The 27,931-nt window shown below is 39.7% G+C and overlaps 3 protein-coding genes and 1 long non-coding RNA gene across 7 annotated transcripts; 2 read left to right on the forward strand and 2 right to left on the reverse strand.

The window, feature by feature from the left end:
* Positions 1-203: 203 nt before the first annotated feature.
* Positions 204-15,264, reverse strand: LOC101479877 (receptor-type tyrosine-protein phosphatase eta). Its single transcript, XM_004571174.4, has 12 exons — positions 15,215-15,264; positions 15,029-15,101; positions 14,207-14,295; positions 12,394-13,168; positions 11,091-11,348; positions 10,561-10,809; positions 10,129-10,252; positions 9,262-9,407; positions 8,897-9,145; positions 8,305-8,568; positions 724-821; positions 204-579 (listed from the first exon to the last, which is right to left on the reverse strand). The coding sequence occupies exons 2-12, from the start codon at positions 15,069-15,071 to the stop codon at positions 505-507; spliced, it is 2,370 nt and encodes a 789-aa protein (XP_004571231.2). The 5' UTR covers positions 15,072-15,101; positions 15,215-15,264; the 3' UTR covers positions 204-504.
* On the forward strand, positions 2,816-5,710 carry LOC143414086 (uncharacterized). The gene is made up of 5 exons (XM_076877746.1): positions 2,816-2,898; positions 3,385-3,472; positions 4,745-4,916; positions 5,045-5,124; positions 5,229-5,710. The coding sequence occupies exons 1-5, from the start codon at positions 2,816-2,818 to the stop codon at positions 5,523-5,525; spliced, it is 720 nt and encodes a 239-aa protein (XP_076733861.1). The 3' UTR covers positions 5,526-5,710.
* A 156-nt stretch (positions 15,265-15,420) lies between the features above and the next one.
* tp53 (tumor protein p53) lies at positions 15,421-24,048 on the reverse strand. Of its 4 annotated transcripts, none has more exons than XM_076881805.1 (11): positions 23,915-24,048; positions 22,955-23,082; positions 22,772-22,856; positions 22,466-22,654; positions 19,146-19,320; positions 18,690-18,811; positions 18,082-18,191; positions 17,763-17,887; positions 17,592-17,683; positions 17,440-17,510; positions 15,421-16,616 (listed from the first exon to the last, which is right to left on the reverse strand). In XM_076881805.1, the coding sequence occupies exons 2-11, from the start codon at positions 23,041-23,043 to the stop codon at positions 16,520-16,522; spliced, it is 1,155 nt and encodes a 384-aa protein (XP_076737920.1). In that variant the 5' UTR covers positions 23,044-23,082; positions 23,915-24,048; the 3' UTR covers positions 15,421-16,519. The 4 variants fall into 4 exon arrangements, with proteins under 4 accessions (XP_076737920.1, XP_004571233.1, XP_076737921.1 ...); XM_004571176.5 differs by having other exon boundaries at positions 22,772-22,880; XM_076881806.1 differs by lacking the exon at positions 23,915-24,048 and adding an exon at positions 23,745-23,892.
* LOC105941427 (uncharacterized) lies at positions 23,063-27,656 on the forward strand. Its single transcript, XR_001168020.3, has 2 exons — positions 23,063-23,129; positions 27,221-27,656. It is a non-coding gene; the product is annotated as an uncharacterized LOC105941427 (long non-coding RNA).
* The last annotated feature ends 275 nt before the right edge of the window (positions 27,657-27,931 follow it).

The following is a 27,931-nucleotide window of genomic DNA, read 5'->3' on the forward strand; positions in this document are numbered from 1 at the left end:
AAGTATACACAGACTGAGTTTTTTTTTTCTTTTTTTACTGTTGATGTTGATAAAATCTTAACAGCTGGACAATCATCAGCAATTATGTGTAATATGATTTATGTTAGTCGACTTGGTATCGTGGAAGATGCTTTAAGGTGTGACGTCAACCTTACACAAATATCTGTGTTACAGTGACATGCAGTGACAGAATCCAGACCACATTTAGATTATAGTGTGTTTATTTAAAACATCCTCGGCGTACAAAGTTCAGGTCGAGAAGAAAAAAAATAGAAGGTGATGTGAAAACAAGAACAAATAAAATGCTGATTTTAATAATGATTGGTCATCTACTTTATTCCTATAGCCTATTAAAAATGAAAAAATAAAAATTAATCAATAAATGAATATATCTGCAGGTATAGTAATCACATATCACAATTCTGATCAGAAAAGTCGCTGTACATTTTACTGAAGCACAACCTTGAAGTTTTTATGACTAAATAGCAGGAAATACCAAGTGGCTTATCCTTGTTTCATTTGTCGCTCAAGATGCCAGTCGATGTGCCCGTCCAACAGCGTTCTGAATTTCTCCTTCAGCTGTAGCAAAACGCACAAACAGAAACAACACAATTAAAACAACGCACAATTGAAAACACAAAGCTGAGACCTTTCACCGAAGCCACAGCTCAGCACACTTGGCTAATCAAAATGCTGCTTATGTCCAAGTGGTGACAGATTCACCTCATTAAATACTCCCTTCCTTGTTGATTCCTCATCACACAGGAGAGCCTCGGACGAGGAGCACAGCATCGACAGGCTGATTTCCTCTAGGTCTTCCACTGGGAAACGAACAGAGACTGTGAGATGTGCAAACAAGAAAGAAAAAGGCATGCTTCCATTCATGGGTAAAAAATTGCATATGGGGGAATAAATACAGCTATGGACAGAAAAATAAAAATCCTGGACTAGCTGGTCCGATATGTTTTCGCAGCCGTCACCTTTTGCTCGTACACAGTCAGAAATAGGGGTACGGAAGGGGTACATTACTGTGCCCCAAGGTACAAAAATGACATTAATACAGTCTAAGGACAAATATTGGACCTCGGGGTAACTATCTGTACCTTTTTTAGCGTCTGAAAGGTACATACATGTTCCTTAATTGTGAAAAGTACTTATTTGTACCCATTCTTTCAAAAGATAAAGTACAGGTTGATTAAGCTCTTTTTGATTAGAGGTTTTTTGTTTTTTATCCTTTTTGACAGTAATTTATTTGCAACTGTATTGATATAAGCATATATTTTAATGTTTTTATTTTTTATTATTTTCATTGCTGTTGTTGTTTTTGTATTCCCTGAACCCCCCCCCCCCCCCCCCCCCCCCCCCTCTTATTTTTAAGCTGCTTTAAGAACAATGAATTTATTTGAAAGAAAAAAAAGTAAAAATGCATTTAAAAATTTTTTTATGAGAGTGTTTTTTTTAAAGTATAACTATTTGGATGAATTGCAAAAAAGCACCCTTATTGAACTCGGAGTGCGAGTTGAGCCCATCCTCACAACATCAAACAAAAAGTAGAAGAAGAAACTCAACGAATAGCTGGTGGATTCTAGAATTTTCTGTAAATGTAGCAGGTGCCATTTTGTTTTATCAACGGAGGGAGATGGATTACGAACTTGCAAGTCCTGGTGTGCTCTGTTCACTTTCAACCGAGGAACTCTTAACAAAAATACAAGAGTGGGGCTTAGATGTCACCGAAGCTGAAGCTCAGCATTTCAGAGGTAAGTTTTATTTAAAGAAAAATGTAGCGTAATTACTAATTATTGGTTTAGCCTAGCTTAACGTATATTAGCAATTTAGCTAGTTTCGGCACTCTCTTAGCTCAAATTATGTCTTTTTACAAACGTTTTTACAAACGTTTCATGTGTAAAGTTGAGGTCACAGTTCTGAAAAATGAAAAATGTGTACACATAGTATTTGTATAAGTTTGAACTTATATATGTGGTTCGGCCACAGTCTATGGGTTCGGTAACCCCTGCGCAGCGGAACGGCGCGAAATTTGATTCCCTGGTAGCTGAATGCAGTTTACGTTAGTGTATTAATGGTTTAATAAAATCACGTTTTTACATCCATTCCAAGGCCATCAACACACATGGGCGGCTGAATATAACGTTTAAAGGAAATATCTTGACGCCGCACTTGTTTAAAATATAACAAGGGTGTCGCAGCTGGGGTTTGATAGTCGCGTTTTAAGCAATGTGGGAACTTTTTCAGCATGTAATCTGAGCTTGTAATACGGTCCTGCGGGTGTTATCGCTATAAGTAATCGGTCTGAAAGAACAGACGGCAGAAACTGTCGGAAATCTGGAGAAAGGAGTCACCTTAGTAGTGAATATTAACAAATTACAGCATTCTAGTCTTTTTTTTTTTCTTCCAAACTTGAAAGGGCACAAAAGCATGCAGGACTCTGCTCTCCTGTGTCCAGTAGTCCCAAACAAACATCTAAATTTAAAAATGAAAACTTTGCATATCAAGAGGATTCACTCTAAAGATTTGCTTTATTTTATTTAATTTACTGATTTTTTTTAAATGAATATTTCTTTGAACTGAAAGAAGTTGTACAAAAGGTTTTAATGTGTGTGATATATGGTTTTTACCCATGTAAAAATGTGGTGATAAATATCCTTGCATTGAATTTAAAGTTTGTACTACCATTTATCTTGCAGACAATGAGGTTGATGGTGACACAGTTGACTGCGGTCTTACTGAGACTATGGTTGCATACCTTTTCCAAGGATCCTTCAAAATGCAGGTTAAATTCAACCAATTTGTGTTAAGGATGAAGGAATCTTCAGTGACGCTGACTCTACAGACTGTCTCTCCAGAAGACTGGCAACCATCTACTTCGTCAACTTCAATAAGGTATTTTCTTATTTATAATGAAGTTAGTATGTCTGAAACATACATGTTGGCCGTTATGCACTTTTAGGATTTAGTTAATATGATCATTGTTTCTACCATATGTATTGTTACTGTAGTGTTTTATACTTCAATTCATGCAATAAAAACAAACGCTTAACTGTTTTCACAGCAATGAAAATACTTTGAGACTACCAGCCTCTTTTGAAATTCCAAGATTTCCCAAAAATCTCCAACTAAAACTGGACAACAAAGAACCGTGCCATAAAAATCCAAGGGACAGACACACAATAATCAGAGTTCTATATGAAGCTGTGGCACAGTATACTATGTAAGTTAATCAGGGTAATGTTAGCTTGTTGCTTTAGAAAAAGCTGAATCTGTCATATTGAAAATAAACGCTACATTACTAAGAAACAATAACTGACACTTGATAAAGTTTGTTTGTCAGCAGTTGCTCTAACACTTATGTTTCTTCTGATATTACAGGTATCCCACAAATTCTGAATATGTGCAAGCTGTGAAGACGCTGGTAATGAAGTATCCTTTCCTCAAGGATCGTGAGGGAAATGGTTATGTAAGTTAAATTTAAAATTTGCATAAGGTTCCTTCAAGATTACAAAGTAAAAGTGAAGCTTTTTTCAATCTTGTTTTGTTAGTAAGACAATCTGTAGCCTCTCAGTAGGTTTGTATGAAGTATGTTTACTGATTCTTTGTTGGGTGTATTTTGTGTAGATTGTTTTTACAGTAACTTATGTTTCTGTTCAACAAACACACATGGCATATGTCTTTGAGACGTAAATTCAAATCAGAGCGGGCACCACTAGTCGACAGTGAGGCAGTGAGGCGTTGTAAGGAGAAGTTTGGTTCTACGAGGAGAGGGCAGCCTAATAAATGTCAATGAACAAGTCAGAGAAATGTTTGTCAGGTTGGTGTGAGGGACATCTTGAGCTATAAAATGTTCTTGCCTCTGTTATTACATCTAAAACTAAGGATTAGGGATGCAACTGTACCCCTTTTTTTTCAAACCGAAACAATACCAATACTTGGATTAGAGCACTTGCTAATACAAAGTACCAGTGCTAATACTTCTACCTCACAAAATATTATTAATTAGAAGGTGCTAAAAGAGGGTGAACTAGATTTTAAAAAAAAAACATTTTAAATATGACTCCAAAACTAAAATTTCAAGTTAACAATTAAGATTTTATGTGAAATTATTTCAGAGTTTCCATATTTTAAATATTGGTTCATGGTATCGGTTAACTTTAACCGATACGAGTTCTTTGTGATGCACAGATCGTGTCAGCTCTAATTGTATATTTAGTCTTATGTTGGGTTTCTAATCTGTTTTGACTTTCTCTTCTCACTCTTGCTTTCTTTCAAGGGACCATGCGTCCAAGGAGAGGATTTATTATCCATAGACGCCCACTTAAAGGTCTTACAGTGCCAATATCAGAAGATGCAACCAGATACCATGGTGGTTCATAACCGTGTGCAGTAAACGTTTGCTTGGCGGCAGAAAGAAATTGCAAATGGTATGCCTGTGGAGGATGTGTTGAAGAAGTACCCCTTCTTAGGGATGCCTACTGGTGTAAGTCAGAAAGCTGAATTGAACTTGGAAATAGCTGTCACATTTAACATGTTTATAGTAGTAAATTTTATTTGCCCTTGACCTTGTTTTCTTCATCTGTCCCTCTTTCCTTTTTTTGTATGTTCATGTAACTTCTTACAGTATTGTTGTTAAATTCTATAAAAAAAAATAATTATGCAAAAATAATATCAACTTTAGATTATTTCATTTTCATACACTGTTATTTTGTACTGAAAATGAATTTTTTACTTGTAGCTGTGCAACGAACTCGGGTGGATCCAACCAACAACGGGTAATGTAAGCCAGCGATTTCGTGAAGGGCTCTCATGTGTTGCAGCAAAGGTGATTGACCTTACACAAGGGAAAACCCCACTCTACCAGCTCTACCTTGATGCAAGAGAGGAGGCTCTCACTGATGACCTACCGGGTATTTGCTTTTTTTTTTTTTTTTTTTTTTTTAACTTCAAGGCTTCCATTTTATATAATTTTTATAGGTAACTGGAAATGCCAGATAAAATGCATGGGTGATCTTGTGTTTTGTTGTTTTTTTGGCAGATCTTGACACAAGGGCTGCACTTTTATTCCTGCCATACGTCTTCAAGGAGAAACTGGATCTCTTTGTCATACTTGGAGAGGTGTGTGTATTAAAATATTTAGTCTATATAAAAGGAAAACAAATGTATCTTTTGTTAAGAGACTAATATATTGCTTTCCTCTACCTTCTCTTTTGACTTCAAAGGTTCATCCTAAAACCCCCTATCCAACTGTTCAGCTACTTCATGAAGACTGGAAACCAGTGTTCTCCAGAAGCGCTCCAAACATTGTGAAGTTGGATGGCAGTGAAGTGTGCAGAAGCTCGTGTATTTTTGAAGGAATCATCTCTTCTTTCTGCTTGTATTTTGTCTTCAACCTTGCTTATCCAAAACATCTGAAGAACACCCTGATTTTTCTCCAAAAGTACATTGTGAAAATAGATGAGGGTGAGGATCGGCCTCTGCCAATCACAGTCACCAGACAAATAAATCTTCTGTATTGACCACCATGCCTCAGCCATATCAGTGCTCCAAATGTGGCAGAAGAACCTTTAGTTTGACAAAGCTTATGCAGCACATAGGACTTATTCATTCCCATGATGCCAATTTTGATATAACCTGTGGACTCAGTGACTGCTGTTCTTCCTTCAAAAAATATGAATCTTTCAGACGACATGTGTATAGGAAACACAGAACAGGTGTTGTGTTAATATTGACACAATGTGGGTCTTTTGTGGAAAAATTCTCATTCCTCTGTTATATGACAACCATTTTCATTCATACAGTGTTAGAGTTGATAGTGAATGGACGTTGCTAAAACCTGGACAGGAAATTGATGTTGCAGCTTATGACACATACTCTGTTGATAACAGTTTGTATGTAACAGTTAAGCAATGTATTTAAGAAGGTAATAAATGTGACAAGTATTTTTGACTTTGTATCTTCAATTTTCCAAATCTTGAGAGGAAAAATATAGGAAATCTGTGTGTAGATACTGAACCTTTAGAAAGACATTTTTGTACTCCTTTTAAGGGTTCTTTTTTGTACTTTATACTAAGGGTACAATTTTGCCCTTTAAAGTACAGGTTTGACGTGTAAAAGGTACAAATTACAAGGGTACAAATCAGTACCCACAGTTTAGGGTACAGAACGGTACCTTAGAGGGTACCACCCCAGTGACAAGCCATTGTACCCCTATAGGTACATTTCTGTACTTTAATTTCTGAGTGTGTATAGCATCTTGTTTTTTCTTTCTCTCAGTCTGCCAAGCGAGTTTTCTATCAGTCATATAAAAGCTCACACTCACTGTAAACGGTAAACGGACTGGTTGCTATTTAGTGCTTTTCTACACTTTCTAAGCGCTCAAAGTAGTTTACACAACTTGCCTCATTCACCCAGCAGGTGAGCAGAGGCTGTAAGCCAGGGGTGCCCAATCCCGGTCCTCGAGAGCTACCGTCCTGCAGCTTTTAGATGCATCCCTACTCCAACACAGCTGAATCAAATGGTTTGATTACCTCTTCAGCATGCCATCGTGTTTGGCAAAGGCCTGATAACAAGCCATTCATTTGATTCAGCTGTGTTGGAGTAGGGATGCATCTAAAAGCTGCAGGATAGTAGCTCTCGAGGACTGGGATTGGGCAGCCCTGCTGTAAGCATTTCTCTGCTCTTTGTGAAATTTTGGGTCGCTGAAGGTGATTAAAATTGTTTTCATGATACGCTATTGGGTTAGATCTAAGACATAAATATCTTAACTGAAACCAGAAACGACTAAAGTGCATGTGGCAGCAGTGGCTCAGGAGGTAGAGCGGGTCATCTCTTGGTCTCTGGTTTGATTCCTGGGGTGTCAAAGCGTAGTTTTTCCAACTTACTAGAGTCCAATCCATCTATCATCGATCATGTTAGGTTAAAAAATTGGGACTGCCTGGTGTTCAAATTGAGTAAAAAAAAAAGAGATCTAAATAAGTACCTTTACATTTATTACCTCCTTTTTTAATCACTTATTTACTATTTACTTTATTTTGCAAAACTTGACCAGAGGGCTTAATTTGCTGATTTTCAAACTGCCAGTCTCCGTGAACTGTTTATCCAGTTTTGATAAGTGGCCTGGTATGAAATGCAATCATCAAATTTCAAATCAGATAATATTAACTCTATCTGTCCTCTACTTCGAGTCTGGATTTCACCTTTTGAAAAAAAAAAGTCAAGTAAAAAGCAAAGTTACATAAAACACAATCATGTTTTTTCCTTTCGGTTCCTTTCTGTGGCTCAGAACTTCTTTTTGAGGTGGAAAAATCCAGCCAGGCTAGACAGCTACTCGCTTACAATTCATGGGGAAAGCACAGCTGTCTAAATCTAATGGAGAAAGTGGCCAAGTAACTTTTTCAAAAGCCATAACTGAGTTCAGCTCCTTAAAATTTTAACATCAAATAAGAAATAGCCTATTTTATCTTGGAAGCAGAAAACTTCTGAACCACAAGTCCCTAATACTCAGCGACAGATCTGTGACTGAGACTTAGGGACTATCCACCAGACACTGATTTTTGGCATTTTCTTATTTAAACTTAATGAACGATGTAAATACGTTGTCCTATTCCTTGCTTTTGAATATCTTTTGCTGTCTTCTTACACTTGTTGGCTTTTAAATGGGACCTAAGTGCAGTTTTCACCTCATGTGAATACTGGTGTTGGAACAATAATAAAAGAAGTTCAAACCTGACCCAGCCCATAATCATGTGTGAAGTACAGAAAGAAAGTCAGCAGTTTTCTTCTCACTATTTTCTGTACTGCGCAAGCTAATGAGAATCAAAATCCATGATGAAGTCAAGGAGTATGACTCCTCTTATTTCACTAAAATCTGAGCAAGCACTCGGCGATGGTGGCAAGGAAAAACTCCTTTTTAACAGAACCAGGCTCATCCAGGGGCGGACAATTTCCGTGACCGATTTTAGGCAGAGCTTTTTTTAATCTTGATGTTTTTTTGGAAAAGTTTGCAAATCATTGATTAAAGTCTCTTCTCTTCAGTTTCCCATAATAAGGATTATTTCTACAGTGGCCCTGAAGGGTCAAACACACTGCAACTTGTGAAAACACCAGCATACATGAAAAAAAAACTGCAAAAGCACACAAAACAAAATGAAACTTTCAATGAAAGTTGAATAAAACACACGGGAAACAGAATAAAACACTACAAAAGCTCAAAAAAAGTGCAAGTGACGAGCTAACTCCTGCCAAGTGTCACCTATCATGTTGTTAACAGTTTTTCTTCCAAGCTAAAAATCTTACCTGTGAAATCTGCACAGTATACTGAGGCACTTTCCTGTCTGTCAGCGATTGCGTACACACTGAAAGCATAGTTGGTCCCTGATGTCAGGTTAAGAAATGTAAACGTGGTGTCAGAGGTTGTATAATTCCAACTCTGACCCCAGAAGCTGGAGTTGAGTGTGACACCATACGTGGGTGCTGATGTGTTTTTAGGTGCATTCCAGGCAAAGGTGATGCTGTCCTTACTGACACTAGTGGCTCTGGGATTAGTAGGAGAATTTGGCACTAAAATCAAAGAAGATGGAGAAAATTAGAAAGCCATTTCTCATTACTATTTTGCAGTCAAGTCAGCCTGACATAAGAGTAATGAAGTAATGTTTTTTGTGCTAAATCAGACTTGTATGAAATAGATCGTTTCTGCCACTGAAGTTTTTTTTTTTTACATTGACATCAAAATTTTAACTTAGCTCTGCGTGGAAATCTTTTTTCTCAGTGGCGTAACAATCATTCACAGATTTGCTTTTTAGAATAAGAATTGAGATATTTCTGCTTGTAAACATTGGTGGTGGCAACCAAACAACTCTGACCACAGAAGATGACAAAAGTGACTCACGGGTGAACTTGTAGGCGGACACTGGCGTGCTGGTAAATTGTCCACTCACTGCATAGACGGTCACAGAGTAATTGGCAGCATTCTTCAGATTTTTGAATGCGATGTTTGTTGTTACACTTGTTTCGTTTACACAACGGTCGAGACAGCGCTCGACTGTGTAATTTAAAGCGCTACCAACAGGAGGCTTCCAGGTAGCGGTGAGGGAATCACTAGTTGTAGTCAAAATCAAATTTGAAATCGGTCCAGGAGCTACAAAACAGACAAGCAGTCAGATTAGAGGCGATCAGTGTAGCGTGGGACAGTTCCCGTTTATTTGTTTCTGTGCATCAACAATGAAATCAATCTGAACAATGAGAAAGAGTTACTTGTGAAGCTGTCGATCATTTTGGTTTCTCCCACCAGGTCGTTGTTGACCCGCACGGTCACATAGATGAATATATGTGTGGCCGGTGGCAGATCTGTTACTGTCACGTTCTGCTGATTGGACTTTACAGTTCTATTAAACAGGCTCCTGTCACAAAGAGAAACTGTTACTAAAGCTCATACCCAAAACTCCACTCTTCATTTCATCCAGCTGAACATGAAGATCTATTTAGCTGTAATAAGAAGACCTGATGGGACAGTTAACCTCAAAATCAGAAGCTACCTATCACCGCATCATTGTCCAGAAGGAGACATACACCGAACAGTGACCAGTTGGTCTAGTGACCAAATCGTGATTTTTGGAAATTGCCGTTGAAACTCTTTCACGGGTTTTTTATTTCATCGTGAATTTTGGAGGGAGGGCTTTGAGCCCTCAAAGACAGGCGCCGTAAAAACGATTCTCTCAGTTTGCCAAGCGAGTTATATTTTAAAACTTTAAAGGTTTATTTATTTCAATGATTAATTACTGAGGAAAATATAAAAAGTCAATGTATATCAATCAAAAACATGTAATAGAAATACATGGAACATTGACAGGAATTAAAATTTACATTTAAAGTCAACATTTAGGTCATTTTTGCAGCTGATCTCTCAAAAAAACAAAAGCTGGGCAACTCAAACAGCAAAGGAATCTAAATGACCAAACAACACAACAGGCTACATATGTGTATATTATTATTTTATTTTTGGCAAACTTCCTATATGTTAATCAATAAATCAAAGGGGTGCAAAACGTTGTCCTCACATGAACTCTGCTTAGAGAAAAATGTGTGTGCATACAGTGTGGCTGGATTTCTACAAATACATACGCTCCATTCGGGTAGTTAGCTACCACAAGGATATCTGTGAAGTTTCCCACAGGTCGATCCCATTTGACCAATATCGACTCTTTTGTGTTACCAGACACTGTCAGGTTGTAAACTTTATCAGGCTCTGAAATCAGGAACAAACAGATGAGCACAAAACAGACACATCCACCAGGAAAACTTTACAGGCGCCTCTCTTCACGTCAGCAGTGGCTCTCATTTGCCTTTGCTGATTTGAATTTCATGTTATGTTAGCAAGAAAGGACAAACTGTAAACCGCTTCCTCGTTTAGGCGTAAACAAGCTTTTCGGCACCTTTCACTGGTTTCAATCACATATTACACTTCCTGCTACTAAAAGAAGAAAAACAGATACAGTATGAATATTACATGCGTAGCACAGACGTATACGCGACAAAGAATGAGCAAAAACTCACTGGTATACGCTGAGACGTGAGCTTCATAGCTCCACTTAGATGCGTCATTGACTCCCGAGACGACAGTGAAATTGTAGGGGGTTCCAGGTATCAAACCCTCAACCTTTATTCTCTCTGTTGTCACTTTAACAGGGGTGGTCTCGTAAGTCAGACGATAGAAATCCACGTTTCCCTCTGGTTTTTCCCATCTCAGAAAGACAGAGTTTTTCTCCACAGAACTGACTGTCAGGTTTGTGACTGCCTTAGGTACTGAAAAAAAACACAGATATCATCAGTGTCTCTCTCTTTTATGTTTTTTAAACGTCAGGCTGAACCAGGCTCAGATGGGGAAAGCATAAAGAAAAGAAAAACATAAACTTTGGGTAAACTTAAAATATACCATGTAGTGCAATAACGGCAAATTCGTGGTCTTAAGCGTGAGTGTTGTTCCGGGTGTTTACATGATGCTGTTCGGGGTATATTATCAGAACTATAAGCAGGCGAACAGGTGAGTAAATAAATCTATATTTCTCACGTTCATTGAAACTCACTGGTGTAGAAGGTGGCGTTCTCTGGGTTGAGGTCTCTTTTACACTTGACGGGGAACACCTGGACCGAGTAGGAGGTGCCTGCTGTCAGGTTGGAGAGGCCACAGGTCAAATCAGTGACGCTAAACTCCCATGTTTTGTTATCCTTTTGACCTTCGACCTCTACCCGATAATGGCTGATATCGCCCGGTGCAACCAACCATGTCAGGTTGGCGCTCTCAAAAGTTATATTGGTGACGCTGACTTGTCCCATGAAGCGATCTGTTTGAAAACATGATGAAGAATATTACTTAGACAGCAACGTGAAGGCAAGGACAAATGCCCCGAAGAGTTGAGGAGGGAGATACTAAAATAAAATGTGTGGTGTATAAAGCTTACCTCCTCTAAATGATTGTTTACGCTACGTGTAATAAAGTCACCTACAGTTAAATCAAATAAGGAATATTCAAGGGCTTTTTTTGGCAGGAAATATAAAGTGGACATTAGGATACAATGTTCTGAGCCTATAATGAATAAAAACATCATATATCTGAATATGACAGAATAAAACTACTCCTATTCTTTAACCTCCTAGGACTCCCAGTCAGCCCAAATAGCAAAGAGAAATTAAAAATGCATGCCATGAAGGAGTTCAGGTCTTAGGAGGTTAGATATAAGAAATACATGAATTTATGGTCTTAACCTGTGTTTGACTGGCTTAGTAGGCCTACTCCTGTCTTGACCCACCACACTAAACAGGCAACTATGATTGTTATATGTAATTTTGCAAAAAGGTCAATCATATAAACCTAAATCTGATGAAGTGGCTAGATCATCACCAAAGTGAGGTGATTAGTGTTTTATATGCTCTCAATCAGATTCAGTTAAGTTTTAGCTGCCAAACAAATGGTTTCATATTTGACTGTAGCAAACTTTCATATACAGAGGAGCTCAGAGGAGCTTGACGCAGTGACTGCATGACAAGCTGAATCATCACCCCACCACCACCGTGCTTGATTGTTGGTATGAGTTATTTGCACTGATATGGTGTTTGGTTTAATCCAAAAGAAGAAAGTGGAGATGATTGGCCGTGGTGATGTACATTATAGCCAGAGATCGCCACCTAGGTCTCACCTGTCCTCACGTCCACTACTTGCAGCACTGAGTTTAGACACACCTAAAGTGCTCACAGCATCTGGCTGCAACTGAACCTCTAAATTCCTAAATGGAAGCATTAAGCGTGGCCTTAGTTTTAACTGTAGTATTTTATTTGTGTGATAAATTAGCAGGTATCTGCATCTGTGCACCCATACAGTTTGTGACCTACCTTCATAACAAATAAATGGCAGACGCTCCAGGCAGCTCTTTTCAATCCACGGCCCAAAGCTGAGCATGGCCACACACGAGTCTTCAATGTAATTCTCATCATCACTGTCGTCTTCATCTTCAGGTTCTTCTGGCTCCTGCACAGGCGACTTCTCACACTGCGCTGCTAATGGCATCTCAGCGGTCGTCCAGGGTGCACTTGTGGTGAAATATGGAGTTGTTCTTCGGGTCGTCATGTTTTCCGTTCTTGTTGCGTGTGTTGTACTTTCGTCGGTAACAACAGATTGGTCAGTGAAGTCTGGTGTGAATTCAGTTGTTTCAGCCGGGTCATCACTCCAACTTGTCACATTATGTCCTGATTGTGTTGTTGTCGTGTTGGGCGTTGTGAATTCTGCGTTTGTAGTCATGGGTGTTGTTGGCCTTGCTGGGCATGTGCAGGAGCAGCTGCAGCACACGGTTTTGTTGGGAGGTTTTGGGGAAGGTTTAGGCAGCGGCCAGCCAGGGTACCAGTTTTGGAAGGCTAGGGGATCCCCGTTGGCCCACTGAGTCCAGTTCATAATGGGGCTGCTGGAGTCACTGTTGTTGATATAGTGTGTGGTGAAGTAGCTTTCTGTGTAGCTTGCAACAGTGCTGGTTAAGTTGCCGGTGGAGTTGTCGATAGAGTTGTTTTTGAAGTTAAAGTTCTTGCGAAGACCAATCCAGTGGTCAGAGGTGATGTCCCGGGCAAGGGCCTGAATGTTGTCTGGAGTCAGTGTCACCAGCTCTTTGAAGCAGGCCTGGCCACACACAAAAAGCTACTGTCAGTCTTTTACAGACGGGCCAAAGACCGGAGAGCATTTCATGTTATGAGATGGTTTTCTTTAACAATTTAGATTAAACTAAATCTATAAAGTTGAGAAAAATGACAGGAAAAGCGCTACAAATTTATATACTAGTAGATTTTGTCTTAAGTCTTAGACCAGTGTTTAAAATTGCTCACATATACCAACAGATGTGGCTCATGGCTCTAAACTGCAAGATGATGTTTGATACAGACATACAACCTGTGCTAAAGATATATCCGCCGCATTTAGACACACAGGTAAGCACATAGTTGACACAAGCACAACTAAAATAACTTTTTTGCTTCAAATATAACCTGGTACGTCAGTTTTGCATACTGAAACCTGTTGCTAGCATTTAGGCTATTCTAAGTTAACAAACAGCTGCTAGTGTAATCCATAACCAAGGTTTCCAAATGTTAGGCAAGTCATGTTCCTATTATTCCTGTGATACAAGTGTACAAAAAGTAAAATTTCCTTTGCCACTACTTTGTAGGTATTGATATCCTTTCATCAAAGGGAACCCAAATCCATTCAGGCCGTAATTGGAAAATATAAAAAAGGGTCTGTTTGATCCAGAGGATGATCTCAAACCCAGTAACGACCACCAGGAAAAGACGTTGGAAAACACTGGTGGTCACCTGTCTCTTAGTAGATACACCTATGGTTTTAAAATCCTATGTTGCTTTGTTCTTTAGTTATCACATTCACAAGATTTTCAGAAAACTTGACCTCTGACCTTGAGTTCACAGTCACTGAGATTCAAACTGAGATTCTTAGTAGATACACCCAGGATATCAATTTCAAACTCCTATGTCAGTTGCTTCTCGAGTTATCGCATCCACAAACTTGCATTTCCACACCGCCAACCTTTTTTTAAATTCCATATTGAATCCCCTCTCACATATCTGCCTTAGTGAATAAAACTGACGTGGTATAGCTCAGTTTCATGCTTCAGCCCGTTAGTGCATAAATTTCAGGTTTAGCCTGTACCTGACAGTAGTTTCGGGCGTCAACCCAGGTGAGATTTTTGCGCTGGATGAAATACTCTCGCTGTGCATCGCTGTACATCGACGTCAGAGCTGAGGAAGGAAACGGCAGGCAAAGGTTTGCTTGTTTGTTTGTTTTTTACAGGCTTTCCAAGTTATCAGTCAACCAATCAGGAAGCATCACTAGCTTTTTTTCCAGAGTTTTCGCAACGCTGGCGTCATCTTGTATTTGCGCTACGCTTACAGAGACTATAATATCATGTAGTGTAGTGAGTGGAATAACAGAGATCTAAGAAACATGAACATTTTCAGATTAAAATACCTTTAAATGGTGACCATAAGAACACTTTCACTCATAACTTTTTATATATCCATCTCCTGCTTTGTGACCATCAACAATTATTTTTCTCATTTCTAATTTTTTTTGTTGTTGTTGTTGTTGGTGTTGGTGGTGGTGGTGTTTGTAAATCGGAAGACAACCCTCAGGTTTAACTTGATTTTACAAAAACTAAGCGTTATAAAGTTAAAGCACAGCACTGAACAGCAGTGGTCTGCATTATGGCTCAATTAAAACATCGGTTTCCACGCAGAATTGAGTACAGGGTGCAGAAAAGCCTAAACGTAATGTTCCCACATAAGGACACAGAATCTCAGGAGGTTAATAAACTGACAAATAGATTAATTATTGGTCAGTTATCACATATGATGAAAATAAAGAACTATCATATTCCTAAAATTCTGGACTTGATGTCTCCTTGTACACTGGATCACAAAATATTTTCTGACATACAGATCAGATTTTTAAAAATAAACTACAAATACTCACCCCAGCACAGAAAAATACAAAATTTCACCTGCAACTTCCCCATATTGGTGCTCTGTACACTTCCAGACTGATACTGTATTAGAAGAAGGAAAAATAAAAAAAAACATAAAAAACAAAGTGACTAAAAACTCCAGCTAATCAAAAACAACAGCCTAAAAGGTGAATATTTGATGGCTCACCACTCACCCAGTCTACAGACGCATCTCTTGTGACCTCTCGGTTTGTGATGCGGGCAAATAAAACAGGTTATAAACCCCACATTTGACTGGTGTCACAAGGCTCCATTCAACTGTAGGAGCCTTTAGATAGCAACAGTTTTGCATTTATAATTCAGACTTGCAAAGCACAGAAAAATATTTGTTTATGCTGTCCAACAGAACACAAAACCACAGTGATCCTTATCGCATTTATTTTACGTTAAAGCTTAAAGTTACAAGTAATTAGTACAATACAAAAGTGAAAAATAACAGAAAAATATAGAGAAACCCTCTTATACAAAACTATTTTCCCCAAATAATCAAAAACAATAAGAGGAATGCCTTTTAACACATTGTTGGCAGTGTAAAAACTGTTTGGTCAGCGGGGACATCAACATGACGTTTACATGCAAACGTGAGAACTCACATTCACTTCCTTTTATGAAAAAGGTCCAAAAGGGGAAGAAGAAAAAAAAAAATTTTGTTCTCATTACATCTATTTACTGTGTGACTACTCAAGTAACACTAACTTATAACATCAGACACTTGTCTTTTTTTTTCCTGTAATAAAATCTATACTAAAAGACTGTTAGTTCAGGGGATGATCCAGCCAGCCCCTCATCTACCAAATCTAACTGATAACTAAAAGTAAATGTTCCCAACAACAGGCGAAACAAAAAGAGTGACGGTGAAAACTGATACATCTGCATTTATTTAAAAAAATTAAAAAAGCCCCACTAAAGAATGATCAGTTAATACCATGGGTTAGTTCTGTTTTACACAAACATGATTACATATTGCATATGAATCAAGGTTGCGCAGAGGTGGTTGCATTTCCCAGACAATCATGCAAAAAATATATATATATATATATATATATATTTTTTTTTTTTTAAATGATATTGTGCGACAGGACTGTGGCACAGTAATACAGCAACATCAGAGGCAAATTCCATTCAAGTTTTCCAAGCCTAGCTTTGAACTTTATTTAAATAAACGGCAGTGACTCGTTATGACAAGGATCATTCTTAATCTCATGCTGAACGGCTCTAACCCAATTACCAACATAGGGTTGTTTTTTTCAAAAACTTTTTTTTTTTTTTTTTTATAAAAAGAAAAGAAAAACATAACTGAACACAAGAGTATGTCAGTCTACACTGACTGATCAGGCAGTACAGTTTCAGGAACCGTTTAACTGAGGCAGGATGGCAACCTGAAACCTGAAACCTGAAAGAAACCTGAAGGCTGAGACAAAAACGTGACGTTTGCTTTCGAAATTGAGGTGATGGGCATCTTAGTCGCTGTCACTCCTCTCTCCTCTCTGCAGCAGCCTCTTTCCACTGGAGGGCACAGGAACCTCATGCTTCACTGAGACCTTTGACTTGCTTTTGCTGCAGAGAGAAAGCAGGGTTATAAAATGATGCAACATATTTAGGACCAATGTACATCCCAGTGCACTCATCCAAGCTGCTAAACCGAAAGCATAACTTCCACTTTGAATACCCAAAAGGTTACAGGTAGCACAAACACAAAACCATGGCATGGCCAATTAAATAGCCCATGTTAATTTACTCTATGCTACCTTTGGGTATTCAACACTGGATGCTTCATTTTTGTTTTCATCTCAAAGCACTGAGCTGCATCTGTATAACCCTGAAGTTGCTGCCTGTAAGGAGTTTGTTTTAAATTAGAGCCCTCATGCAGCCATTTCTGATCTCTACATTAACCGTGGACACGGGTTGTCACCCTATATTTACACACCTGATATAATACTGGGATTCACCCTACGTTGTAGCAATGCCACGTTTACAGTAGTTTAAAAGTGCTCACATCAAACAATGTGAAACCAGAGGGTCAACTTTGTTTTCATACAACATGGAAAACAGACACCCGGACCATCAAGACGACACGGCTAATTTATTACAAAAGCTATGTTTCGCTATAGTGTGATCATCATAAACAATACGTAATGTGGAGCTATGCTGGTATGTGCTTCAGTTTACAGGCTGTGCAGCATGGTTAACAACCACACACAGCGACCTCTAGTGTCAGGATTAGGAGACTCCAGGTTTTGATGAAAACAGGATAAATTCTACTACAGTAAAGGCCAAAGGCACACCTGACAACTGGAACCAGCTGAGACCGACTCCCTGTTGTTGTCAGTCTACAGTAGCTGCTGTCATATCCAATAAAAGTTTCCAGGGTGCCTCCTACCTGTCCTTGTCAAGCAGCTCCAAACCGTCATTGATCTTCTTCAACATCTCGTAACGCTCACGCCCACGAACCTGCGGCAGAAATTAGAGGAAAGTCATGAAATTGAAAGGCTGAGAGAGAATTTCAGTGTACTTGTATGCATATTTACTTACAGGGAGGAGAAAAACCTCCTTGTCGTCCTCCTCAGCACTGGAGGTACATTTGGACTTCTTTGTGGATGTGGTGTCAGGAGGTGGTGCGCTCTCTGGTTAGGAGATATAAATAAATAAATCAGTGAGGTCAGGAAGAAAACTAAACAAAAACTGAAACCAGCATAAACGTACTTCGTTTTTTTGTCTCTTTGGTGCCGCTCTCCTTCTTCTGTTTATTGTCCTCCTCAGTTTTACGGTCCCTGCCTGGACAAGCGCAGACGCGCACCTCGAAGCACCTCCGGCCCAAAACCAGCCCCCTAGAGAAGCACATGCAATGCAGTAAGGGTCAAACGGCTTTTCTGTGCTGCACAAACAAACTGCAAGATGAGACTTTTCTTGAGCAGTTCTAAAGATAAAATAGGCCAAAAACCAAGATGACCTGTTAAACAACATCACCATAGAAATGGTTTGTGCTGCGCTTCTGGCCACACGAGAGAGAAAACTGACTTACTCTGGAGTCTCCAGGGTCAGGATGGTGAGGATAGGTCTGCGGTTCATCCCGCCCATGCAGGAGCTGTTGCACATGAAGCTCAGCAGGATAGTGGTCATCTCTGAGCCCAACTGAAACAGGAAAAGCATAAATATTAAAATGTACTGCTGGCTCACGCAACTACAGTTAAAAGGTAATATGATACACATCCAAGAAAAAACACCTTTTCTGCGCCGTTCTTTCCAAAGTAAAAAAAAAGAAAGACTACATTTTTTATATTATAAAAGTACAACTTATTATATATCAAGTTATCGCAAGATCATAAAAATGAAGTCTCTTTTTTGGATGATTGATTATTATATGTTATCTGTATGAAACTCCACTGAAGAAATGCACACCTGTATAAAAGTGAACGCATTCAACCTATGTGTAAATCGTACCCCTTCCCTGATCTGTGTGGGGGTGTGTTCATGTGGAGAAGAAAAATGTCTGGAGCTCTTGCAGCACTTCATCCATCCACTGACAAATTTAATGAGACCGATGGAGGAAACATGAATGGGTACAAATCAAAGTTGTGTAGAAAAAGCGGAGATGTGCACCTCAGAGTGAACACAGTTGGGCAGTCATACCTGTGGAGGCTCATATGGTACAGTCACACTCTGTCTCTTTGTGTGTAGATCTTCAAAATACTGAGCCCTCTGATTGCCCTCCACTCTGATCAGATGGCTGCGATGCTCCACAGCTGAATAGACTACAGATTAAAACAAATTGAAATAGTCAGGGATGCACCAACAGTTAGGCAAGACTACATTTACTGTGTAGTCTGTGTTAGTTTTGCATTAGTTAATTATTTAAATATTGTGTGATGACAATTGCAAAGGCTCGTTTGTAATAAATGAAGGGGTTTTTTTGGACTCCTAAATAATTTGAAATTTGCCACATTGTTGTCTTGGCATCATCCTTAATGTTCAGATTCAATGCATCCCTTCAATCCACCTCCAACTCTTCTGCTCACAGTCATATTATTTCAACCAATTTGCTTTTTTTCCCCTCCCCCCCAAAAAATGCTGTAAAGTGTCCCTTACGGTCCTCGTTCTGGTGATGGGGACATCTGCGAACAACATCAGCCACGTGCTCCGTCTTCTTGTACACGGCAGTAGCCCTGAGTACAGCACCCTGAGGAGGCTCCTTGCTCACCAGCACCTCAATGGGACTGGTCTTTGCCAGCTGACAGTACAGTTTGTTGAGCACCTCTGAGTACTTCAGAAAAAAATAAAAATAAAAAGTTTTGTTAATAACATTTTTTGATTCAAATGCTCACCAAAGACCCCAAAAAATTGTTTAAATCTTTAATCTCAAACAGAGCCAAATTGTTCAACTAGTCCAGGGGTCGGCAACCTGCGGCTCTTTAGTCCTTATGGTGCGGCTCCGCGTGGTTTGGGAAAATAAATTAGAAGTATTTAGCTGAAGTGTATTTTATTTATGTTAGTTCTTTTTTGTAGTTCTAAATTGGAAGATTGTGATATTGAAATAAAAAAAAAATAAAATTATATTCTATTATTTTTTCATTGCTCAAAATAAGAGTCGCACTCGCAGAGGCCGGTGTACCCGCCGAAACGCCGTGCATTTATCGAGACTTTCAACCCCAGGTAGGCCAGTTATGAATCTTCGGATCCACATTGTCAGCAGCTATTCTAAAACAAACACCGCTCACGCCTCACAGATGACAGCTTACAGTCCTGCGTAAAGATGAAAGTGACTTCGCACAGCCCCGATTTGCAGACGCTGTGCGCAGAGGTTCAGGAGCAGAAGTCCCATTGTAAACGTATCACAGCAGACCCGACGATGTTTGCATGAAAACGCTTTTCAGCATCTCTTTATCGACCACTTTTCACACACAGTTGCTGACGTATACAGGCGGCTGTAGCTTTTCAGCTCACAGCCCGACACACACCAACACAACAGCATAGATAGCACAGATGTAAAAGCGGCGAGGCGTGATTGCGGGTGCCGCTCAGGTGCATCCGCCTCCCTGCAGCGGCACTGCAGACCACGCCCCGCCACACACATTAACCAGGTAAAATACATATTTAGGCAGAATTTTGCAAATATCTATTTTTCATTTTTTAGCAGCATAGTGCTCCCCCCCCAATTATTTTTTTAAAAGTCAGGTCAAGGCTCCAAAAGCGATATAAGGGTGGCGGCTCACAACAGTTTTTCTTTGCTACATGGATCATTTTAGTTCAGCTTTCCTTTTGTTATATTTCTTTAAAAGTTCAAAATGTGTTAATTACATAAATAAAATGTAACTTTGGTCGTGTCCAAATTCATGGGCTGCATCCTCCTGAGGCCGCATTTGTAGACCGATTACGTCACAGTGACGCGCCGAAGGCTGTCCAGATTCGTAGACTCCTCCGACAAATGAGTCCTCCTTTTCCCCGAATTTGAAGGATGGATCGGGTGTGTCCTTCGTGGCCTACCATATCCCAGAATTCATAGCGCGGCCCAGCCAAACTCCAGTTTCCAATAATGGCAGCCGCTACTAAGTTTTAAAATTACTCATACTAATCTTTCTGGGTCACAAAATAAACTTTTAACATATTTTCAGGCGAGAAAGTAGCTGTGTAAACATCAAATATCTGCTCGGTTTATCAAGATATCGCATATTTGCAAAAGTGCTTCGACGTTTTCGGAGACGTCTGCTACCCACCAGCTCGATAGCTAGCCGGGAGCTCGAGGGCCACTGAAGCCACCGAGAACGGCACAACTCCCGGCACATCATTTTCAGATCACCGCGGACTTTCGCTACTCGGGTTAAACGTAATATATAAGTCACTTAGACAACCTAAAAATGTGTTTTGTTTGTTTGTGAGTAAATCGGTTTGGCTGAGATTAAAGTTATTAGATTAGATAAAATAAAACTTTATTAATCCCCCGGGTGGGTTCCTCCTTGGTTTTCACACAGCTGACTAAACGTCAAAACAGAAAACTGATTAAACAGAAGTATGAGACGGTCGAGAATTTATGCCAGCATCCTGTTATATTTTAGATAGCAAGGAGCAGACGGATGAGTTTATTAAACTCCACCGAGACAGCGGTGACGCTAATCAGGAGGCTAGACCGTCCAATTTCCCCAACTGTTTACTTCCGGCCTACCCGACCTTCTGAGGACCCGGCCCACGTAGACCACGAAGGCTGGGTCCTCAGGAGGATCCAGCCCATGAATTTGGACATGACCTTTCTCTGTAGCACTTCATGGATTTCATAAACAACACACCTTAGTTGTTCACACAAAGCATAAAGGTAAAAAACATTATATACAGTTTTATCTTCATTTTAGATGTCAAAAAGTATTTGCGGCTCGCAGTGTTTTCTTTTGCGTGGAAACAGACTCCAAATGGCTCTTTCGGTGTTAAAGGTTGCTGACCCCTGAACTAGTCTTTCGACTCTAAAACAAAATAATCCAAAATTAAATACATTAACTTTTCTAAGCAGCAAAGCAAAATGAACCAGAATAAAATTTTAACCCTTTCTGTTCTGAGGGTGCAGGAACATGTCCCGTCATGTCAGAGCAGTGCTTTGCAAGCAGAAGGCCCTTCTCCTGCAGACCAGAGCAAGTGGTGGGGGTGGCGGGGGATTACACTGCAGAGCACCCTAACTTTAACTGAGCTAGCCAACCACATTGCACTACATGGTGAGTCACTGAAAACTTCAACACTATTGGCTCTTCAAATGCAGCAACTGACTGTGGAAGTTAAATTTCAGCGAATCGTCACAATGAAAAAGATTCCACATGAATGGCACAATGACCGATACCAAAGAATGGATTTTTAATAAAAAAAGGTAAGATGTTTTTTTTCTTCATCTTAAAATCAAGGGATAACTTAAAAGCAGTGACTTTACCAATTTAAGACCTTTTCATTAACAAGCCTCCACATTTTAAACTCTATATGAGAGTTTAACTTGTTTTATTAAATTAAAACAGTTATAAAACAAATAAAATATGCCCTTCTGCATTCAAAAAAAAAAAAAAAAACCCACACAAAACTAAGTTCAGCAACTGCTGCCTAAACTAAAAGCAGCTCTCAAAGTCTTCTTTATCTGTGAGGAAAGCCTCAGAAAGCAGCTTTCTGCTCCATGTCATGTTTGGTTGCAGAATAATCGATTGAGAGCACCTTCAAACTTTACATATATAATGCGTCTTGGTTTAATTACTTGGATTCAGTTAAAATGCCCATCATATTAAAATTCCTGGTGAAATTTCTGGTCGTTTGTTTTATACCAATTAAAACAGATGTAAGACAAATAACATTTATCATCCTGTTTAAGGAAAAAAAAAACAAAAAAAAAAAAAAACACAAGTACAGTTATAAGATTTTCCGAGGTCAGATGAACCATAACTTACAGTTGAGGTCACCGATTTTGCCGTTCCAGACTTTTGGAATCTGAGCTGAAACCCACATTCACCAGGGTAATCTGTTGTGACTGGAACAGTGGAGGCTGGAGGTGTAACACCATCTTTTGGCAAAGCATCATTTGGCAGCTCAAAGAGCTTTTCATCGAAGTGTTCAGCTAATTGCTGATCATTGATCAGCTGAAAACAGACAAAGGGAAGTCAGTTTGCTTCCAAGAATAAACATGCATGTTGAAGTCACAGGAATCTCGACAAATCTTTAAAGATGCTATTCTGCATAAGGTCGGGTAATCACACCTGAAACATATCCATGGTGCCATCTGGCCTCCAGGTTTCATCGTGACCTGTTGTACTGCTGTTCACAGCGGAAATAGTGTCCAAACTGACAGACAGAGATTCAGCCACACTGTAGGAGTAATAATTGCATTTAAAAAAAATAATAATAAAATTAATGGAATCTGGAATGAAGACTTTACTCACGGTAGCTGGTCCCACAGCTCTTTAAATGAATCCTGGCTGAAGGGTAGATTCTGGCTCAGCTGTAAATCCTCAAAGCCCTGCTCTGCCATAGTTTCTCCCCCTCCTTTCCCAGTGGTGAAGCAGGCAGGCTGTGGATATCAACAGGAAATGAGCACGGGAGATTAAGTTAATGGAGGTATGCAACAACTCACATCTCCTACAAAGTCTTAATTTAATAGTTTTCCCACAATTTTAATGAAAACAAACTAAATATAGCATTCGTTCGACTTTTTTAGAAAAAAAAAACCACAACACTTTCGCTTTATTATTGTTATTATGCATTTATTTATTTGTTGTGGTCGAAAAAAAGAAAAACAAAAGCCGTAGAAAGAGCAGAGAAAAGCAGTCGTAAACAAAGATCGCCGTAAAAACAGTTTCTGCGCACAGGAAATGAGTTCAAAACAAGCAGACCTTTGACTCGAAGAGCTGCTGACTAGCCAAGTCAACTACGGTTAGCTTAAAAATAAATAGATTTTATAAAAGCAAGAATAATAAGAGAATTGTTCCTTAATAGCGCTTTTAAAGATCATTTAAAGACTAGGCCAACTTCTGCCTTTGCGGCCCAAACAGCCACTATGATTAGCTACCTTCCAGTAGTAGGCCGACTTTTTAATTGAATGAAGCTAGCTCGTCGTTTCACGTATGGCCACCGTGTCGACGTCTCAACAGTAATAACACCGCGTACACACTAATTTCGAGTCAAAACGTACCCCGAAGTAAATAAACACTGTGCATCCACAGCCCGACTCACATTTATAGGTTGAGGTTGCCGAACTGCGTTAGCATGACTAGCTAGTTACGCTAGCGTGACGTTCGGTTAAACGTTAGCTAGCGAAACTGTCGTAAAAACTTCCCCGTCGTATAAATGTCACTCTCGGGGATTTGCTTTAGTGTATGAGGCATGTACGACCACTCGGGTACCTTAAGCGTCCCACTGGTGAGTCACAGGTGACTGCAGAGAGTCAAAACCGCCGACAAGTCAAAATATTTTTCTGCGAACCAAACACGTTGTTGAGGGGATTCCCACAGAAAGAGGAGGAGGGGCTCTTCTTAAGAGTTAGCTTGTCCAATCGCAGAGCTGCTTTTCTGACAAAACGCAAACGAAGCGATGACGATGTGTTCAAAACTATCGTGAACACGGCACCGTTCGTAGGAAAAGCGATAAACTTGGTCAAAACCTTGACCTTATAATGGAAAAGTGTCAACGCTTTCATTGATGTGATTTGGTTTTCAAGAGAGATCTCAATAAATGTATCTTTAATATATATTTATTTGAATAAATCCCACCAAACACATATTGTACACTAAAATTGCGATTGCAGTGTTTAAATACTTTCCAAAGTTATCCAAATGTAAAGGCTGAGGCTACGCTATGGGCCAATACATTTTCTTGTCTTGGTTTTAAGGATCATTCCCTTCTCAGTCAGATTTCTCATGTTTTAAGGTTTTCTGATGAGTATTTGAATGTGACATCATGACATCATAATAACAAGGAGAGAGAAACGAGTGGATGTCAAAGTACAGTTTAATGCTATCCGTATGTTCAACTTACAAATAAGAAATACTTTCTTTCTAGTCTAACAAATAAGGAGAGCGTGTTTAGAAGATGGAAGGAACACTCTGAGGAACTGATTAATTAAGAAAGCGAGAGGGAGAGAAAGAGCAGGACAGAAAGAAAGCTACTGAATGAGGAGGTGCAGAGGATTGGTAAGGAGACAGTGGGGACAGAGGATGAAGAGTGGAAAGGTGGTTGGTCTAGATGACATACACTGTATTGCCCAAAGTATTTACTAACAAGTGGTAAATACACAGCAGGGTATTTACATAGAGCAGGGTCAGCAGATACCGAGGCATTAAGTGGGGTCGCCAACTTCCTGTAAAGTCAATCACTACAGAGCTCCAAACTTCATGTGGCCTTCAGATCAGCTCAAAAGATCTTCATGGAATGGGTTTCCACAGCCAAGCAGCTGCATCCCAGCATTACATTACCAAGAGCAAAGTGTTGGATGTAGTGGTGTAAAGTGTGCCACCACTGGACCCTACAGCAGTGGAGATCTGTTCTCTACAGTGACGAATCAAGCTTCTCCATCGTGTAATTTGATGGACAAGTCTGGGTCTGGCGGTTGCCAGGAGAACTGTACTGAGGCACCTCATACAAATACCTAGGTATTGTGATTGATGACATTTTTTCCTTTAAGCCACACATCAACCATGTATTAAAGAAACTAAGGCTGAAGTTAGGGTTCTTTTTCAGAAACGGATCATGTCTCTTTTTCACCATAAGTTGCTGCCACCTCTCTACCCCTCCTCCTATTGCGGTGACGTAATTTACATGAATGCCTCTGCTCACTCTCTTCATCTGTTGGATTCTGTCTATCATGGAGCATTAAGATTTACAACAGGCTGTAAACCTTTAACACACCACTGTACTCTATATTTTCTGGTTGACTTGTCCTCAATGGCCTTACACAGGATGGTTCATTGGTATCACTTTATCTATAAATCTATTACTGGTTTACTGCCTTATTATTTAACAGAGTACATGTTACGCAAACAGTTTAGTCAATCACTAAACACTGTGCTTTTCAAAAGACGTACAAATGTTTTGGTGAAATCATCACTGTCTCATTGAGTTTCAATGGGACTACCTGTTGCACAAACATGGCATTACATACAGTGTGTTTGCATGTTTCTCATATCCCAGTACATTATTTGTGCTTAAAACACACTGACTACCTGTGTAATTAAAGGTTAAATTTAAAAGAAAACTTATATGACTGTACTGTGCCAAATGTAAAGTTAGTGGAGGAGGGATTATGGTGTGGGGTTGTTTTTCAGGAGTCTTTGGGAACAGTTTGGGGATTGCCCTTTCTTATTCCAACATCACTGCACACCAGTGCATCAAAGAAAGGTCCATAAAGACATGAATGAGATCTTTTGAGGTAACTTGACTGGCCATCACAGAGTTCTGACCTCAGCCTAATTGAACACCTTTGGGGTGAATTGGAGCGGAAACTGTGGGCCAGTGTGTGACCTCACAAATGTACCTCAGGCAGAATGGTCAGAAATTCTCATAAAACAGCCGTAAACCTTGTGGAAAGCCTTTCCAGAAGAACTGAAGCTGTTATAGCTGCAAAAGCTGCAAAAGCTGGTCAATTGACTTTTTTTACCAGCTTGAAAAACACAGTCTTTTCAAGCAGAGATGTAGTAACTACAGAGGGATAAAGCTGATGAAGGTTAAGAAGTGAGGTGACGATAAGCAGCATGGTTTTATGCTAAGAAGGCTATGATGTTTGCTTTGGTAGTGTTAGTGGTGTTACAGTCACTCCCTCTAGCAGCTCTCCTAATGTTTGAGGGCTTTTTCTCATCCTTTCTGCCTTATTGCCATAGCTGAGATGTGTTGCAGCTCGTTAGCCACTGCATAAAGACTGCCATCTCAAACTGCCTTTTTTTTGTTCCCTGGGATCTGATCTGCAGTGATCTTGTCTGTAAGTGTGTAACCCTGTGTGGCTTGGTGTGACTTATTTGTGGGTAAATCTGTACATTTACAAAGGCAAGTTTATTGGTTCACAGTGGAAGCTCACCTCTGGCCTCACTTCCACGGCTTGAGCCTTTCTCTTGAGTCCACCAATCCGAGTGTTGGTACAAGCTTAAAGATAGTCAGGGAGGGGAATCTACCTTCACAGTCAACCCTGTGAAGGTAGATTCCCCTCCCTGAGCCTGATTCTTCCAGAGGTTTCTTTCTGTTAAAGGGGAGTTATTACGTCCCACTGTTGCCAAGTGTTTGCTCAAAGCATGTCGTTTGACTGTTGGGGATTTCTCCATATGATTGTAGGGTCTCTAGCTGACAATATAAAGCACCTGAGATGACTGTTGTTGTAATTTGGCACTAAATATATGAACTTGATTTGGGATACTTAGGGTTTTTTTTAACTGACTGGCTCTATATACTGCAAAGTGGTTAACGCATGCTTCAATTATAACCTAAAATGTTAGGGAACTAAATAATTACATATTGGAGAAGTGTGTTTTAAGCATGCGAACACACTGTATGAGATTCCAAATTTATCAGTAACTCAGTAACTGCACAGTACTGGATCAAAACAGCTGGCAGTTGTAGTGTTAATAAAGCTACTGTATGCTCCTGCGTGCGTCTGATCGTTACATTCATTGAGGTTTAAACTAGAAACACTATGAAATAATCTCCCTCATAATCTCTCCTAACAGACCCGACGATGTTGCCTCTCATCACCCATCATGGACGCACCTTTGCCAGCGAGACGAACAGCTGCACCGACGGGCCCCTGGGGCTGCTCTCAACCTCTATAGCTGTGCCGGAGGATTTGTGTTACGCCGCGGGACTCTTGCATGATCTGTCAGAGAACGCGCTGAATGTTGGTCGCCGTCCATCTCTCCGAGCGCTCAGTGATTGCTGGTGCCGCTTTGGGGATAGGTGGCCGTTTGACCTTTGAATGAATGCGCTGATGGGGGCCGCTGAGTCCACTCTGGAGCAGTTCCTGAGAGCATATAGATACAACAGTGAGGTCTAATGCAACAGCGCAATGCAGATAGGGAGAAGACTTGTGGAGGATTCATTCACAATGCTGCAGCATATTAACTGTTCTGACTGCGGGCTCTTTCATTAAAGAAAGGTATACACATGGATGAGAGTTACTGTTTCGTTTATAAAACCTCACACTTTTTTTTGCTAATATTTTAATTATAATAATATTATAATAATATTTTTTAATTTTGCTTAGTTGGATGTAATAAATCTTTATCCTTAATCCTTTATGTAATACAACATCGGGGTTGTTAAAGTGTACTTAAATCTATTTTTGCTGATTTGGATCACATTCTTTCTACCCCAGGACGGTGACACGTAAAAAGAGACTACTCAACCAAAACTACATGCGTGGTATGTGAACGATAAACTCT

The sequence above is a fragment of the Maylandia zebra genome, linkage group LG3, assembly GCF_041146795.1.
Source record: "Maylandia zebra isolate NMK-2024a linkage group LG3, Mzebra_GT3a, whole genome shotgun sequence".
Classification (NCBI taxonomy): Eukaryota; Metazoa; Chordata; class Actinopteri; order Cichliformes; family Cichlidae; genus Maylandia; species Maylandia zebra.